At 37.3% G+C, this 19,705-nt stretch overlaps 1 protein-coding gene across 3 annotated transcripts in view; it reads right to left on the reverse strand.

The window, feature by feature from the left end:
* Window positions 1–9,116: 9,116 nt before the first annotated feature.
* The window catches only part of N4BP2L2 (NEDD4 binding protein 2 like 2), a 30,985-nt gene continuing 20,396 nt past the window's right edge, over window positions 9,117–19,705 (reverse strand). Inside the window, exon 4 of one of the 3 annotated variants that reach the window (XM_045188089.3) lies at window positions 9,117–19,365. In XM_045188089.3, coding sequence (XP_045044024.1) covers window positions 19,164–19,365 — 202 coding nt within the window. In that variant the 3' untranslated portion in view covers window positions 9,117–19,163. The remainder of the gene's footprint in view (window positions 19,366–19,705) is intronic. The other 2 variants (XM_045188087.3, XM_024580839.4) reach the window with 2 other exon arrangements.

A 19,705-nucleotide genomic window follows, 5' to 3' on the forward strand; every position in this document is an offset into this window, starting at 1 on the left:
GAAAAAGCATTTGATAAGGTGCACCCATTTATAATAAAAACACTCAGCAAAATGAGAATAGAGTGAGCATTCCTCAATATAATAAAGGTCATATATGAGAGACCTATAACCAACATCACACTCAATGGGCAAAAACTTAGAGCTTTCCCACTAAGATTAGGAACAAGACAAGGATGTCCACTTTCACCACTTCTATTCAACACTGTATTGGAAGTCCTAGCCACAGCAATCAGATAAGAAAAAAATAAAAGACATCCAAATTGGAAAGGAGGAAGCAAAACTGTCATTGTTTATAGATGACACGACAAAGTGTACATAGAAAATCCTATAGACTCCACCACAAACGTACTCAACCTATTAAGTGAATTTGGCAAAACAGCTGGATACAAAGTCAATATTCATAAATCAAAGGCATTATTGTACTCCAACAATGAAATATCAGAAACAGAAATCAGAAAAGAAATATCTCACTTGCTATAGTAACAAGAAAAATAAAAGTACCTAGATATAAACCTAACCAAGGAGGTAAAAGACCTGTACTCAGAAAACTACAAAACACTGAAGAAAGAAAGTAAGGAAGACACAAACAAATGGAAGCAGATACCATGCTCATGGATTGGAAGAATTAACATCATCAAAATATCCATAGTACTGAAGCAGGGTGCAGCCAAGAGGAGGGCCCCAAGAAGGGATTTGTAATGGGGTCCAGGACTCGGGGTGTCCAGGAAATATTAGAAAAATGTATGTAGGATGTCCTCACCCCCACAAGCCTGAACCAGGGGGGATGGGACACATGGAGCAGGGCCATTCAGGGCTGTTTTGGGTAGCAAGAGCTTTGCAGCTAACCCCTGGCATGGTCATTTAACATATCTATAACCTTTAACTGGTTTCATGGATATGTTAAGTAGCTGTGGCCATGCTTTAAGCCAGGGGAATGGGAGTGACTTCCACCCAAGGTGGGACTGAGAAGCAACTCCCCCTGGTTACAGGGCCTGTGTGAGAGCTTGGAGATGATTGGCTCCATGCCATGGGGCCACACCTGCCCAGACTTACTATGGCAGCTCAGAAAAGCTGGAAGAATACGGGGATGCTGGCAGGCGTAACTGACTGTAGGAGGAGTTGGAAATGGGGCTGCAAAGGAAGATGGGCTCTGGGATTTAAACCTAGGCGCGGCAGCCATAGAAGGGGGAGGAACACAAGGTTTTGGGGGAGAAAGGAGTAGACCACATGACTCTGAAGTAAATGGGAGAACCATGAGGTTCTGAAGCAAGTAGATAGATAGAGGTCCATGTGGTTCTGAAGTAAAAGAGGAGAGTACCACGAGGTTCTGAGGAGAAAGAAAGAGGGCCAGGATCAGGCAGCTTTGGTGAAGTAAAGAGAGGACCATGCGGTTCTGAAGGGAAAGGAAGAGGACCACGAGGTTTTGGAGTGCTTCTTTTTGCCACACGGCTTAGGCAGCAGGAGAGACTTTGCCGGGAAGAAAGGGGAGAACGGACTCTTGCTGGTGGGCCATGAGAAGGTGCCACATGGCTTTGGATTAACTGGAGATTGCGGCAGCCACACAGCTGATGGTGCCGGGAGCCTGAATCACGGACTTCTACTTCTTTTCCTGAGATACGGTACCCCAGACTGGGCACAGGGAGAGGGAAGGACTGTGCATCTGTGGGTATTCTAAAGGACTTTAGTATCTTATTGAAGACATTAAGCCATTACTCTAAGTCTGTGTAACTTTTAAATAAACAATTCCTTTCCTTTTCACCAGTCTCTGGCATTGAGAGACGTCTTTCCTCTGGCGGCGGGCATTTCGAACCTAGCATGTGGGCGTGGGGGAAGGAACCTCCAGAGACAGAAAGGGGGAATGCTTTCTGTAATAATTTATTGTGAACCACCCCCCCTTGCTCTGTAACAGTACTGAAAGCAATTTATAGATTCAATGCAATCCCTAATAAAATACCAATGACATATTTCACAGATAAAGAACAAACTTCAAAATTTATATGGAACCATAAATAACCCCAAATAGCTGCAGCAATTTTGAGAAAGAACAACAAAGTAGGAGGGATCACAATACCTGGTATCAAACTGTACTATAAGGCCACTGTAAGAAAACAGTCTGGTACTGGCATAAGAACAGACACATAGAACTATGGAACAGAACAGAGAGCCCAGAAATAAACCCAAGTCTCTTAATTAATTATTGGTCAATTAATATTTGGTCAATTAATATTTGACAAAGGGGGCAGGAGCATAAAATGGAGTAAAAATAGCCTCTTCAACAAATGGTGTTGGGAGAGCTTCACAGCTACATGCAAAAAAATGAAACTCGAGCACCAAATTACACCATACACAAAAATAAGTAAAGGTGGATAAAAAACTTAAATATAAGTCATGACACCATAAAAGTCCTAAAGGAAAACTTAGGCAGGAAAAGCTCACATATTCCACACAGCAATATTTTCACTGATATGTCCCCTAGAGCAAGGGACATAAAAGAGAGAATAAACAAATGGGACCTCATGAAAATAAAAAGCTCTGCATGGCTAAAGAAAACAGCATTAAAATGAAAAGAACCAACAGTATGGGAAAACATATTTGCCAATGATACTTCGAACAAGGGTCTGATCTCCAAAATATATAAAGAACTCATGAGTCCACTCCAGGAAGACAAACCACCCAATTAAAAAATTGGCAAAAGACCTGAACAGACACTTCTCCAAGGAGACATACAGAGGGCCCAGAGACATATGAAAGGATGTTCAACATCACTAGCCATCAGAGAGATGTAAATTAAAACCACAATGAGATACCACTTCACATTGGTCAGAATGACCATAATAAACATCAACAAACAAGTGTTGGAGAGGATGTGGAGAAAAGGGAACTCCAGTACACTGTTGGTGGGAATGCGGACTGGTGCAGCCACTGTGGAAAACAGTATGGAATTTCCTAAAAAAACTAAAAATGGAACTGCCTTTTGACCCAGCCATTCCACTGCTGGGATTATATACTAAGAACTGTGAAATACCAATCCAAAAAAATATATGCACCCCAATGTTCAGAGCAGCACATTTTACAATAGCCAAGTGCTGGATGCAACCTAAATGCCCATCAGCAAATGAATGGATCAACACAATTTAATTTACACAATTAAATACTACACAGCAGAAAGACAGACAGGAGCTCCTACCTTTTGTGATGGCATGTATAGAATTGGAGACCATTATGCTAAGTGAAATAAGCCAGGCAGTGAAAGACAAATACCATATGATCTCACCTTTAAGTGGAACCTAATCAACAAAACCACCAAGCAAGCAAAATATAACCAGAGACATTGAAATTAAGAACAAATGGACAGTAACCAGAGGGGAGGGAATGGGATAATGGGGGGGAAGGGTTTTCAGGAACCACTATAATGGACACATGGACAAAACCAAGGTGGTGTGGGATCAGGGGAGGGAGGTGGGGATGGCTGGGGTGGAAGGTGAGTGGTGGGGGGAAAATGCAGACAACTGTACTTGAACAATAAAAAAAGTAGTGTATATTTATAATGGAGTATGTGTCAGTCATAAAAAAGAATGAAATCTTGCATTTGTAACAACATGGATAGACCTACAGAGTATTGTGCTAAGTGAAATTAAGTCAGAAAAACATAAACGCCACATGATTACACTTACATATGGAAATTAAAAAACATAGCAGAAAAGAAACAGGACTCATTAGATACAGAGAACATTTTGATGGTTGCAAGTGGCAGGGGGTTGGTAAATGGGTGGAAAAGATGAGGGGATTAAGAAGTACAAATTAGTTTTTACAGAATAATCATGGGGATGTAAAGTACAGTTTAGGAAATACAGTCAATAACCCTAAACTTTTATATGGTGTCAGCTGGGTACTAGATTGAGTGAGCACTATGGGAGTTATATAAATGTGTAACCACTGAGTTGTACATCTGAAACTAATACTGTATATGCACTGTAATTGTAAAATTAAAAAATTTTTTAAAAATTACAAACTGTCCCTCCTACCCTCTAACATATACCCACTTTCCCGCTGTCCACTCAGTCTTGTGACAACCTCCGTCATTTCCCTAATTATATTAAAAAAATAGAAAGCCAACTTCCAGTCAAATTGATGTTCCCTTTTTAAATGAATCATTTCATAGGAACCCAAGCTGCAATCAACTAAGTTTCACAAAACCACAGTTTATATGACACTGTCACATAAACACTACCCAGAATGCCAAGTACGAAAAACAAGGGGGAAAATGTCTCCATGAAAACCAAGAGAGGAGAGGGATGGCTCACTATTTTCATTAGGCTTAACATTAAAAAACAAAAAAAAAATTTTTTTTCCATTAAAGAAACGGGTTCATGTAGTTTGGCCAATATATACTGCTCTGTGAAACTAGTCATACCAAATCTGTCAGTAAAGGTGACAATACCAACTTGATTGGATTGTAACAGTCCATATAACATAAGTGAAAAAATGGTGCCATATTATTCATGATAAAAGGGCACATGCATCACCACCAATTATTTTGCCCTATTCCACAGCCTAACTCCTGTTGCTTATGTTGAGGAATGTGAATATGTTTGACAAATAACAACAACAAAAAATCACTTTATTCTTCTAGATCTCTCACTGCATTTGTAACTAGATAGAAAACCAACTGGTTTGTCTTGTTTCCTGCCCATCCCTAGTGTGTATCAACAATAAAGAGGTGAAATTGTCAAAAGGCAAACAAGATCACAGAATTTCAAGGCTAACACAAAAACAATTTCAACTGAAACTCCAACCTACTCGTCTCGTTTAATCAACCCAATAACCCGGTCATATAGATTGAGAAAGTATTATACTCATTTAATTATACGTTTTAGAAAATTAAATGACTTACCTGAGCTGCAGTTAGAACTGCAACTTATCAGGTTCTATGCTCTCCTAAAATTGGAGGTTTCTGCCACAGTCCAAGGTGCCTAGAACATTGAGACTACAGAACTGCGTTGTACTGTGGCCATCTCCACTCCCATGCAACACACTGTATACTTAATGAAACAATTCCATTTTCAGAAAGTTTGAATTAAACTAAAAGTTAAGAACCACTGACCCAAATACCCTCACTGACACAAGAAACCGTAGAAGATATAAGGACCTATATCTCACAAGTGCCTCTCAACTAATGTAATAGTTATGGACTAATCTCCTAGGGCTGGGACAAAACACCAGACTTAACCAATAGAAACTGTCTCAATTCTGAAGGTTAGAAGTCTGAGATCAAGGTTATCAGTGGGGTTGGTGTCTACTAAGGCCTCTCTTCTTGGCTGGAAGATGGCCTTCTTCCTTCGGTGTTCTTCCTATGTTTTCCTTTGTGCCTATATCCTGATCTCTTCTTCTAATAATAATACTAGTCATATGAAAGCCTATCCATATGAACTTATTTTACCTTAAAACGTCTTTGAAGGTAGTATCTCCAAATACAGTTGCATTCTGAGGTAATGGGGGTTAGAACCTCAACATATGAATTTTGTTGGGACATAATTCATCCCATAAAACTCTGCCTTCTGGCTCCCACACAGTTCATGTCCTTCTCATACACAAAATATATTCACCCAACCCAAACAGTCCCCAAAGCCTTCCAGCATTACTTCTAAGTCCAAAATCTCACTGAAATGTAACTTAAATCATGTAGGATGGACTTGAGATGATTCATCATGAGGCAAAATTTCTCTCCAGCAGTGAACCTAGACAAGTTATCTGCTTCCAAAATACAATGCTGGAAGAGGCATAGAAGAGATTCCCATTCTAAAAGTGAGAAATGAGAAAGAAGAAAGGAAGGGTTCCAAGCAAGTCTAAAACCTAACAAGGTAAAGTTCCATTAGATCTTAAGGTTCAAGAGGAATCCCTCTTTGGCTTCATGTTCTGTCCTCCAGGCCTCCTGAGGTGGTAGCCCCATCCTCTCTGTACCCAGTTTGTGGTACTTCTGATTTCACGGTTCTTGTCTTGAAGAAACGACACACGTTCACAGCCAGATAGCTCTGCAGACTTGTCTTACAGAATCCCAAATATCTTGACTTCCTTTATTTTGTGTCCTGTCTTTTAGCCCCTAGTCCAAGCTGGCAGCGTTTCTGTTGGCATAACCCCTCCTCTATTCCTGCTGAGACAGCTTAATGAGCACTTAAGTCACATACCTGTAATCTGTTTTTCAGAAAGTTGTCTAACAAATTTGAAGTTGCCTCCAGAACACTTTTTAAAAGTATATTTTATTGATTATACTATTGCAGTTGTCCCAGTTTTTTCTCCCCCTTATCCCGCTCCTCCCTGCACTGCCAGACTTTCTAACTTTTCACAATATGCATATGTTGATAATTTTCTAAATCTTCAAGTCTTGTTTCCTTTTTGCTGAGAAATTCCATCTTCAATTTATCTCTCTCTTACTGCATCTTACTATGATCAGCAAAAAGATACCAGGCCATACTTTTAACACTTTGTGCTTAAAAATCTCAGCTACATTTACTCTATCACTTATATAAGTGTACAGCTACAAGTCTATCACTTATATAATTGTTATTTTCTACAAAACACTGGGATACAATTTAGCCAAGTTCTCTGCCACTTTGTAACAAAATACGCTTTCCTTCAGTTTCCATAACTTCTTACTCATTTCTGTTTGGTACTTCACCAGAACCTTTAGCATTCGTATTTCTACCAACATTCTGCTCATGATCATATGTGTACTTCTAAGATGACAGAAGCCTTCTCAACAGCTCTCTGAGGCATCACCAGAATCTCCTTTTAATATTCATTTCTACCACAACCTCTCAAGGCAACCTGGGTTTTTCTAACACCTATCTCAAAAACACTTCCAACCTCTACCATACACAGTTCCTAAGCCATGTCTACATTTTATGGTATTTGTTAAAGCAGAATCCCAAGTAACAAAATCTGTTAGTTGGCTGAACCAAAAAAGTATCACATATAGGGTGGCTTAAACAGAAATTTATTTTCTCACAATTTTGGGTGTTAGAGGTCTAAGATCATGTTGTCAGCAGGGCTGGTTTCTTTTAAGGCCTATCTCTTGGTTTGTTGATGACTGTCTTCCTCCAGTGTTTACAAAGCCTTCTCTTTGTGTGTGTCTGTATCTCCTCTTGTTATAAGAATGCCAACCATAGCGGATTAGGGTCTAACTATATGGCTTCATTTTATCATAATCATCTCTTTAAAGGCCCTATATCCAAAAATGGCCAGTTTACATACCTGACCTTAGGACTTCAACACAAATATTGAGGGAACAATTCAGCCCACTACAAGTGATAACTACTCATATTCATTTATTGTGTGAATACCGAGTATCGCTCTTCCAGCTATTGAGCTAGTTAATAATTATGTAATGGTGAACAAAACAGGTACAATCTCTGACTCAGTTTTAAAATAGGGGAAAATATATACAGGTATATCTCAAAGATATTGTGTGTTCAGTTCCAGTGTCATAAAGTAGAAAGGCTGTGAAGAAGGCTACAATAAAGCAAATATCACAATAAAGCAAGTCACTCAAATTTTTTATTTCCCAGTACATAAGAAAGTTGTTTACATTATATTGTAGTCTATTAAGTGTGTAATAGTATATCTAAAAAAAACAATGTACATACCTTAATTTAAAAACATTTTATTTTTTAAAAACGTGATCATCTGAGCAGTGAGTCACAATCTTTTTGCTGGTGGAGGGTCTTGCCTAAATGTTGATGGCTGCTGACTGATCAGGGTGATGGTTGCTGAAGGCTGGGGTGGCTGTGGCAATTTCTTAAAATAAGACAACAAAGTTTGCTGCGTTGATGGACTCTTTCCTTTCATAAATGATTTCTCTGTACTGTGAGATGCTATTTGATAAAACTTCTTTCAAAACTGAAGTCAGTCATCTCATATCCTGCCTGCTGCTGCTTTATCAACTAAATTGATACAATATTATAAACCCTTTGTTGTCATTTTAAAAAGCTTCAGAGCATCTTGAACAAGAGTAGCTTTCATTTCAAAAAACAATTCTTTGCTTATCCATGATACACAATTCCTCATTCATTAAAATTTTAGCATTACAGTGCAGCAACTCAGTCACATCTTCAGGCATCACTTATTCTAGTTCCCTTATTACTTCCACCATATGTGCAGTAACTTGTTCAACTGAAGTCTTGACCACTCTCAAAGTCATCCATGATGGCTGGAATCAACTTCTTCCAAATTCCTGTAGATGTTGATCTTTTGACATCTTTCCCCTGAATCAGGAATATGCTTAACAGCCTCTAGAATGGTGAATCCTTTCCAGGTTTTCAAATTTGCCCAGATCCATCCAGAAAATCCCTATGTATGGCAGTGATAGCCTTAAAAATGTTATTTCTTAAATTGTAAGACTTGAAAGTCATAATTATTCCTTCATCCAGGGGCTGTAGAATGAATATTGTTAGCAGGCATGAAGGCAACATTAATTTCATTGTACATCTCCATCAAAGCTTTTGAGTGATCAGATGCATTGTCAATGTGCAGTAATATTTTTTTGATATATTTATTGATTATGCTATTACAGTTGTCCCATTTCCGCCCCTTCACTCAACTCCATCCTGCCCACCCCCTCCCTCCCTCCCACATTCCCCCCCTATAGTTCATGTCCATGGGTCATACTTATAAGTTCTTTGGCTTCTACATTTCCTACACTATTCTTACCCTTCCCCTGTCTATTTTCCACCTATCATTTATGCTATTTATTCTCTGTACCTTTCCCCCCTCTCCCCCCCTCCCAATCCCCTATTGATAACTCTCCATGTGATCTCCATTTCTGTGGTTCTGTTTCTGTTCTAGTTGTTTGCTTAGTTTGCTTTTGTTTTGGTTTTAGGTGTGGTTGTTAATAACTGTGAGTTTGCTGTCATTTGTACTGCTCCTATTTTTTATCTTCTTTTTCTTAGGTAAATCCCTTTAACATTTCATATAATAAGGACTTGGTGATGATGAACTCCTTGAACTTGACCTTATCTGGGAAGCACTTTATCTTCCCTTCCATTCTAAATGATAGCTTTGCTGGATACAGTAATCTTGGAAGTAGGTCCTTGCCTTTCATGACTTGGAATACTTCTTGCCAGCCCCTTCTTGCCTGCAAGGTCTCTTTGGAGAAATCAGCTGACAGTCTTATGGGAACCCCTTTGTAGGTAACTGTGTCCTTTTCTCATGCTGCTTCTAAGATTCTCTCGTTCTGTTTAATCTTGGGGAATGTAATGATGATGTGCCTTGGTGTGTTCCTCCTTGGGTCCAGCTTCTTTGGGACTCTCTGAGCTTCCTGGACTTCCTGGAAGTCTATTTCCTTTGCCAGATGAGGCAAGTTCTCCTTCATTATTTGTTCAAGTAAGTTTTTCAAGTTTTTGTTCTTCCTCTTCTCCTTCTGGCACCCCTATAATTCAGATGTTGGAACGTTTAATCATGTCCTGGAGGTCCCTCATTTTTCCGAATTCTTGTTTCTTCATTCTTTTCTGGTTGGATGTTTCTTTCTTCCTTCTGGTCCACACCGTTGATTTGAGTCCCAGTTTCCTTCCCATCACTATTGGTTCCCTGTACATTTTCCTTTGTTTCTCTTAGCATAGGCTTCATTTTTTCATCTAGTTTTCGAACAAATTCAACCAATTCTGTGAGCGTCTTAATAACCAGTGTTTTGAACTGTGCATCCCATAGGTTGGCTATCTCTTCCTCGCTTAGTTGTATTTTTTCTGGAGCTTTGAAGTGTTCTGTCATTTGGGCCATTTTTTTTTTTTTGTCTTGGTGCATCTGTTACTTAAAGGGGTGGAGCCTTAGGTGTTCACCAGGGTGGGGTAATGCTGGTCGCTGTGCTGTGACACTGTATGTGGGGGAGGGGCCAAGAGGGAGCAATGGCACCCGCTTCACTCTCCACTGGATTTCAGTCACTCCCTCCACTACCCACAATCAAACTGGGCCCCTCTGGTGCTGGTTCCCGAGTGGGTGGGCTTGTGCACGCTCTAGGCCCCCATGGGTCTCTCCAACGAACTCTCCTGTGAGGCTGGGAGTTTCTCCTGCTGCTGCCTCAACCCCCACGGGCATTTTCAATCAGAGGTCTGAGGCTTTATTTCCCCACACTGGAGCCCTGGGTTATGCAGTCTGCTTCGCTCCCCACCTTTCGTCCCAGTTTATCTGTGCGCGAACGCGGGGCCGCAGGGTCTGCTAGTGGTCAGACTGCCTGCCGCGTTAGTCCCGGTCCTGCCACGGCCACGCGAGTCCTCTCCACCCCGGTGCCCGTCTCTGCCCCTCCTACCGGTCTGGATGTACGTTTCTCCTTTGTCTACTTGGTGTCGGACTTCCCTGCCGTTCGATTTTCTGTCAGTTCTGGTTGTGCGAGGAAGCGCAGTGTGTCTACCTACGCGGCCATCTTGGTTCTCCAATGTGCGGTAATATTTTGAAAGGAATTTTTTTTTTATCCTGAGCAGGTCTCAACACTGTTTTATGTATTCAGTAAACAATACTGTAAACAATGTGCTGTCATCCAGGCTTTGTTTATAGAGCACAGGCCGAGTAGATTTTGTGTAATTCTTAAGGGCCCTACGGTTGTCAGAATGTTAAATAAGCACTGGCTTCAACTTGAAGTCACCAGCTGTATTAGCCCGTAACAGGAGTCAGCCTGTACTTTGACACTTTGAAGCCAGACATTGACTTCACCTCTCTAGCTACAAAGGTGCTAGAACCTCATATTGGGAGAAGATGCCCAGATGACATCTTCTCCCAATATGAGGTTCTTCTACGTAGAAAATCTGTTGTTGACTATAACCATCGTATTATTTTTGCTACATCTTCAAAGATAATTTGCTGCAGCTTCTAAATCAGCAAGCACTTGCTGCTTCACTTTGAACTTTTCTGTTATGGCGAAGGCTTTTTTCCTGCAACCTCATAAACCAATCTCTGGTAGCTTCAAACTTTTCTTCTGTAGCTTCCTCACCTCTCTCGGACTTCAAAGAATGTAAGAGGATTTTGTCTGAATTAGGCTTTGGTTGAAGAGAATGTTGTGGCTAGCTTCTATCCACACCACTAAAACTTTTTCCTTAACAGCAATAAGGCTATTTTGCTTTCTTATAATTCATGTGTTCACTGGAGTGGCACTTTTAATTTCCTTCAAAAGCATTTCCTGTGTAATCACAACATGGCTGTTTGGTACAAAAGGCCTAGCTTTTGAACTCTCTTGCCTTTCAATATGCCATTCTCAAAAACCATTTCTAGCTTGTGATTTAAACTCTTCCTTTCACTTCAACACTTACAGGCCATTATAGGATTATCAATTGGCCTAATTTCAGTACTGTTGTGTCAGAGGGGTACAGAGAAGCCTAAAGAGAGGAAGAAAGACAGGGGAATGGCCAGTTGTTGGAGTAGTCAGAACACACACATTTATCCCTTATTTGTGGTCTTACATGGGTATGATTTGTCCCCCAAAAGAATATTGAAAATCACTGATAACAGATCGTAACAAAATAATAATGATGAAAAAGTTTGAAATACTGCAAAGTTTACCAAAATGGGACACAGACATAAAGTGAGCCAATGTGTTGGAGAAACAGCATGGACAGACTTGCCACACATCTTCAATTTGTAAAAAACAAATAAACCCCCCTCCCCACAGTATCTGCAAAGAGCAATAAAATGAACCACAATAAAACGAGGTTTATGCTTTTACTCATACTAAATTAACGAAGAAAAAGAACATGAGAGCATACATTTAATTTGGACCTCACCAAACCAGCTTTGTCCAAAAAAGCTTTCTTTAAGAGCTCAAATCTGAAGGATGTGTATGGAAGGGGTATGTGCACATGGAATTTTCCAGCAAAACAGAATAACACATTCAAGAAATGAGAAGTGCCAGTAGTGATGGCATACAGAAAGTAAGAAAAGTAATAAACAGAAGGCTGAATAGCAATGTAGGGGCTACCATCAACCAGGATCTTAAATATCAGATTATGGGTTTTGGTCTTTATCCTAACAGAAATGGGAAGCTCCTGAAGGTTTTATGCATGATCCTATTTTCATTTTACAATGATCACTCAGGCATGGAGGAGCCACTAAGGGTTTCTAAGGTGCTGGTAATGTTCTATTTTCTGACCAAGGTTCTGGTTATATACGTCACATACCTATTTAACAAAGGGGAAGGGACAGGACAAAGAAACAAAAAGAAAAAAGGCAAGATTGAAGTTTTAGAGAGAAGAAAAAATTAACAACATATAGATTCCTGAGAAGGTAAGAGATGAAATCCAGAGTACAGGTGAAGGCATTACCTTAGATGGGAGGAGGGCTACCCTCTCTACTGAAACAGAAGGATGGTTACTAATGGGGGCAGAAGAGACTGCTCATATATTACAATAATGTGTCCTTTCCACTGAAACCATGCTACAAACATCTTGAAAACTATCCCAAGACAACAAACTAAAGAAAAGTTAAATTGAGATTTAGCATAAAGAAGGCAAAAAATACGTTATTTTTCAAATAGAGTAAAACTATATGACGCTATGCATCAATACCAGCTATTCTTCATTGCTGAATAAAGATGTTTCACAATAGATTTAAACACTTGATTTTTTTTAAAAAATTACTGAATTTATTGGGTTGACATTGGTTAATAAAACTATAGAAGTTTCAAGTGTACAATTCTATAATACACCATCTGTATATTATATTGTGTGTTCACCACTCAAAGTCAAGTCTCCTCTGTCACCATTTATTCCCCCTTTATCCTCTTTTACCTTCCCCATTCCCCTTTCCCTCTGGTAATCACCATACTTTTTGTCTGTGTCTGAGGGGTTTTTTCCCATTATTTATTCCTTCATCTTTTCCACCCAGCCCCTCAATCCCCCTCCCCTGACAGCTGTGAGTCTGTTCTCTGTTATATATGTCTGTTTCTATTTTGTTAATTTTTTCATTAGATTCCACATATAAGTGAAATCATATAGTTAAGCACTCTTCTTTTTTTTAAAGTCACCCTTGGAAACACAGTTCACTGGAAAAAAGATTCTGAAAAATGACGACCTTTTTGTTGGACCACTTTAAGATTCGGATAAATACCTAAAATATTTAAGTATTTTTCTCAGACTGTCTGAGAATTCTTTGGCAGTGTTAAAAAAATGAATCTCTAAATTACCCTAAATGAAATAGATACTTATAAGTCTCAAGGTTGCTTTCCTTGTCCTGTACTTTAGGATTTAATTTCTTGATCATAAATCACAAATCTAAAGACTACTGGTGAGGTTCAAAATCTGGAACAAAACCTCTGGTGGTGTCAGAGATACCCACCAGTTAAATAAATGATGAACTTTCCTTTCTGCTGGTCTGAATGCTCCCTCCCCTAGCAAGCATCGAATAAAACTAGTTCACATTCCACTTCCATGTTTCCTGAATTACAAACTGCCTTATAAAGCTGCTCTACTTAAATTAATGTGTCCCTAATATCAAAAGGTTGTTGACTATTTCAACAATAAATAAATATTAACTCATTAAAGGACATACCTCCAAAAACAGTAGTGTCCAAGGAAGATCCTGCTTCCATACATTCAGGGTGAAAGATAATCTTTCTTAACATAATACCATGGTTCTACAGGTATGTATGTATGTATGTATGTGAATTATTTTGTTCAATTACAGTTGTTTGCATTTACCACCCCCCACTACCCCCCCTCCGAACGCCAAGGGAGATGGGCCTCCCTCCCTTGCTTCCCAAACCTCACCCTTGATTTTGTCCATGTGTCCTTCATAGTTGGTCCTGATCTACAGGTGTTTAAACAGCAAAAGGAGGACAGGGAGGGAGAAATACCACTTCTGACTGCCTTCTAGCCTTAGCAGTTTTTCCCCTATCATTTCCCAGAATTAAATTTTCCTTCACTTTTTAATTAATTCAAAATGTCTTGCCTAGTCCTCCCATTACATTTCCTGTAAATACTTCAATTTACTTATAATGAAAATTAAATGTTTTAACCACATCTTGTCAGTGTTACATTGCAATATAGTCCAATAAACTCAATTCAATGATACACTCCTTTCTGCTTTCCTGAACTGATAACTACCATAATGAAACCAATGCTATTTCTCCTTCCGTGAAGTTTTCCTTATTCTAACAAAATTCCAGCTGACTTCACATTTAGAAACAAAGAAAAAAACCACAAACTACTCTTAAGAAACAATAAAAAATCAGACAAGATCCAATTCTTCTACTTTTAAAGTTAACCGAACAAAATAAGGCAAAATATTCAACAGTAAGAATTCTTCATCTATGAAGGTTTTCCCTGTAAAATCTAATTAATTCAATGTATTATTTATATAACAAATTAAAGTAACCAGCTCCTTATTGTTCTTTAATTTTGGAAAATTAACAACATAAACAAAGAGAAAAAAAACTCTCAATTCTTCAGGAAATGAGAAAACTGACATTATTTCCATGACTTCTACTACTAGTACAGTTGAGTGGACATTTAAAAAGACCACTAACAAATATAGTTGATTTACTTTAGGAAATACTGCCTCAAAATTAATCAGCAAAACAGCTTATGTAATTTGGCAGTGCATTTACTGAATACTACACATTTTAAATGCTATTTAAAATCAGAAAATATTAAATATATAATACATGTATGAATATTAATTTTACACATTAAAGTACAAGCATATGTAAAAATGCAAAAGATGTTGAAATGATTATCAATTATATCAATATTTTTTGTAGAAAACATTTAAACACTAAATTGTATAAATCTTTTAATCTTGACTTCAAAAAATATATTCTAAACAAATGGCCACTTATAGTTTCACTCAACTTCACTGATAAATCAACATACCTTCTAACCCTGTAAATCAAAGGTAAAGATGCACTCTTCATTGAAATTTCTTTCCTACCTTAGAAAACTAAAAAACTGTAGTTTAAAAGATAAAATGGGATATAATGAGGAGTATGTGTGGGAGATCTGAATCCCAGTTTCATCTCTTCCTAAAGAAATTACATTGGATAGGTTACTTAATCTCTGTAAATTGTTTCCTCTTTATAAAACCTTTATAGATTGTTATGAAAAGTCAGACTGTAACAATTATATTAAATAAATAAATGGCAGCTACCTAAATGAATGTTATTAAATTAAGACTTGCTGCTATTAACTTCCTATTGATCATTGTAGCAACACTACAGAATAGGAAGACCCACCTGTAGAAGTTGAACTCAAAATTGCTATCAGATTTCCTTCAAAATCATTCAGTTCTTTAAGAAGTGCAGATTGGCCCTGGCTGGTGTAGCTCAGTGGATTGAGTGAAGGCTGTGAACCAAAGAGTCGCCGATTTGATTCCCAGTCAGGGCACATGCCTGGGCTGTGGGCCAGATCCCCAGTAGTGGGTGTGCAACCACACATAGATATTTCTCTTTCTCTCTTTCGCCTTCCCTTCCCCTCTCTCTAAAAGTAAATAAAATCTTAAAACAAAACAAAACAAAAAAAAGAAGGGCAGATTGGAGAACCATGATAAAATAATGATTCCCATGATAGTGTATTTCAAACTACTTAACTAGTCTATCATCATGATGCTTAAGTGCTATGAAAGAATCTTCTTCTTAAATCCATATATCCAAATACTACGCCATATTAAGGGTGTTCCTAACAAATGAGTAACACATTGATAGGTTTTCATAAATCTTCCCAAGTACTTTCATATCAAAGTTCTATCTAAACAATGGGGCCAGGAAACTACCTGCAAAGCTGTGGTCTGTAAGTTTAACACGGTTAAATAAGGTTCATAAGAAACAATGAATTCAGTGGAACACAGAAGGGAAAAAAAATTACCTCCATTTTGTCAGTCACTTACCATCCATCAACTTCATTAAAAATGTTATGAGGTTACACAAGGTTGGATGAGCCAAGAATGAAAAAACAAAACGTGTTCAGAAAAAGGCCATGAAAGAAACATGATTTCTAATATTATTAAGACAAAAAAGAAAAAAAAAAAAGAGAAGAATCAAGGGGATAATCCACAATCCCTTCCCAAATCAAATTTTCTTTCATTTTGTTATAGTAAAAAAACTGAAGAGTTCAGAATTACAATTGAAGAGACAGAAACAAAATTTTACAATTATAATTACTAGCTGTAGACAAACCAACCCCAAGCATAGTAAAACTTTAGTTTTGTATGCCCTATTTGAAAAACCAGTTAAAACTGCAAAACAAGAAAATAATCCAAATAGTGTTTTTCGATTAATTCTACTGCACTTGAACACATTTTAACCATAAATGAATAAATTATCCTTATTTTTTCCCCTTAGTTAGCAATAAAGTTGAGAGGCAAAAGCCCAACAGCTCATCAAAGGCTCTCAATCTTCCCATTAATTTACAAGAAGTTCAATTAGAAAAAACAACATGGAAATATGAACTGGGCAGCACTCCTAGACAAAGTCTTTAGTTACCAAGTAAGTATAATGTTTGTGTACAGTTCTAAGGTTAGGGGAGACTATGGTTGTGTCCATGCAAAATAAAAATAATCTATTTTACTCATATGTAAATTTAAGACAGCTTATTGAAGTTACTGGTTTCTATATTAGGAAGTGTATTATATATGTAATTACTATAATCATCACACCTGGAATGTAACAGGGTTATCATTCAAAAAACAAAATCTGTAAGAAGGAAAAGAAAAAGAGAGGATGTCTAATGTAAATGATTAGAACAGACTTTTAAATGTATCAAAAAGTGAACCTTCCAAGAGACACACAGCCTTAGCTTTGAGAATAACTATTTACTCTTGAGGATATCTTTCCAAAGAGTTATTTGTGCTCCTCTTTCCCCTTGTTTCTGTGCTTAGTATTACAGTGACAACACATTATGAATTTCCATAGGAAATATATTCAAAATTAACACACATGTATCCTATTACAAAAATTTTATCACTTGGTATAGTTCAAAAGATAGTATAAATTGTAACTGTTCTATTACAAAATCTCTGAATTTAACTGCAAAAATCTCAATTATAAATTTGTAAAGGTTTGGCATGAAATTTACACATCATGCAACAGTGAAAAATGTTTTAGACTTAACAAGTTTGGCAATTTAAGTCAAATGAATTGAATAAATTTAATTTGCTTTCAGAGTATAAGGAATCAAAGAGACACAAGACGATCACTAATTGCTCCTCTTTCAAAATCTACATCAACAAATATGGCTTCTTACCACCCTAAGAATACTTTTAATGAGAAAATCTGATATACATACAGAGACTAACTGGTTTAATAGCACTATAATTTTAAAAATAATAATTGGGACAATAATCTTATTTAATTGGTAAGGAGAAAGAAAACCATCACAAACTATTAATTCCTTAATTTAATCATTCCTTTCCCTATATGTACACAATTATAGCTAACAACTTTAATGGGAAAAACTATTATTTACAAGCTGTAACCCATCAAACTCTAAAAACCACTAAACTCAATCTCCTCCCTCTGCTGCCTCCAAATATTCTAAAAGGTCACTGTAACAAAACTAAGCAATAGTTTGTTGTGATTCTAAACTAAAAAGCTTCACTTATTATGGGTTGCAGATGTTAAAACAAAAACACACATTAAAAAACTTCAACTCTACCCTGACCGTTGTGGCTCAATTAGTTGGGTATCCTGTGGCAAAGCAAAAGGTCACTGATTCGATTCCCAATCAGGGCACATGTCCAAGTTGCCCACCGTCCTGGCTGGGGTAAGTGCAAGAGGCAACTGATGGATCTGTCTCCCTCCCTTCCCCTCTCTCTAAAAATAAATAAATAAAATCTTAAAAACAACACAACAACAACAAAAAAACCTTCAGCCCTAATAACTGATTTCTCAGTTACTGCATTCATATTTGAATACTATATAAAACTATAATAACTGCTGTGAAGGCTATGAAATATTAGCATGTAAAACATGAAGGATCATGATGATTATATTTTAAAATAGCATCTAATTAGCTGGGAGTTTTCTTCCTGAAATTAAGAACAATGTAACAATAGCCAGAGGGGAGTGGGGAGGGGACAGTGGGGAGAGGGGTTTACAGGAGCTACTATAAAGGACACAAGGACAAAATCAAGGGGGAGGGTAGAGGTCGGGGAGGGAGGTGGGATTGGCTGGGGTGGGGTGGAGGGATGGGGAGAAAATGCAGACAACTGTGATTGAATAACAATAAAAATAATTAGTTAATTAATTAAAAAACAGAGCAAATGAAAGCAAAGATTAGGATGAATTATAAGATCTCTGAAATGAATTTAAGTCTCAGTTTTATCTAACAAAGAAACATATCCAGTGAAATATATCGCTGGCTCTACAGAAAAATTAAAACCAGTAGAAATGAAATATCCTACATGACTAATCCTCTTATAATTAATGCTAGCGAACTGCCCAATACATTTTTTTATTAGAATTATATGTGTTAAATAGAGAAGTGTGATATATCAGAGTAGTCTGAGGAGCTTTTCCTAATTATATAGTGATTCCTCCATTTGTCCATTCCAGAATCAGAGAGCTGTGCAGAAAGGGATGGCTTCAGAAGGGTGATAAATCCATATATATTCTATTATAAATATGTGTATTATGGAGAAAACTCCTCAGCCGACTGATACACCTACATGGCATTTGATGAAGAATTGTGTTTCAACTAACTGATATACTAATTATAGCTTAGAAATATTTCTGTCACACAGATGAATTTGCAGCAACATAATTTTACCTACATAATAAACAGGTGTATCAACTGTGGTGCCTATAACAAATTAGTATTTCTTATATATTTAAAGTACTTAAGAAAAAGTACTAAAGTTTTATGAAAATTTAGTCTTAGGTATGAACTATAAAACTATTCAACATTCTCTACAAAGTAGATAAAACTAGTTTAAAATTCAATTGTAGAAAACATTCTGGTTCTTATCCACTTAGGTGTCTGCCCTCATATTAACCAAAGGTATTTATTACAAGATTATAAAAACATTTAAAATACAATTTAATGCAATTTTTATTTATACTTTAAACAACTGCTGGGAACATCCTCTATGAGGCAATGCAGTCTTTTTTTTTAATTTAAAACTATTTAAACTTCAAGAAAGGCTCACTAGTATTTTTCAAAGGCAAAAAACTAATGTGTTAGCTGAAAATAGCCACCTTAATGATTGTATGTGACACAGACTTGATTGTGCGAGCCTAGAGAGCTTCCCCACCTCTGTCTCTCCTCTGAAGGATGAAGTCTTTGTGTGCTTTTGTGCACAGGTTCCACTGAATTCATTACAATAGAGATGGACATTTGATATTCATAATGATCCAACATCTGTGCAATCTTCTTTCGAGACACACCATGTTTATTCCTCCTAACAAAAGAGAAAAGAATTTTAATTCTTTAAATTCTTTAAATTTAATTCTTTATATGTTTAGAGAGTAAGTTGTTTTAGCGTAATAGAGTGCAGACTCTAAATTATATTTTGCAAATAAACACTAGAAAATACATCTCATTCACCCATATTTTGTAACAAACAAATTTATACTGGCTCTCTCAAAATTTTTAACAGTACTTTAAAAAGGTTTAAAGATACTATAAATCAGAGCAAAATGTTAACTGTTTATATCTTCATCAGACAGAACCAACTACTGACTCCTTGAACCACTGAGCTAATCTCCCTCTTTTTAAATAACAAAATCAATGACTATGAG

This window comes from Desmodus rotundus, chromosome 3 (genome assembly GCF_022682495.2).
Source record: "Desmodus rotundus isolate HL8 chromosome 3, HLdesRot8A.1, whole genome shotgun sequence".
Classification (NCBI taxonomy): Eukaryota; Metazoa; Chordata; class Mammalia; order Chiroptera; family Phyllostomidae; genus Desmodus; species Desmodus rotundus.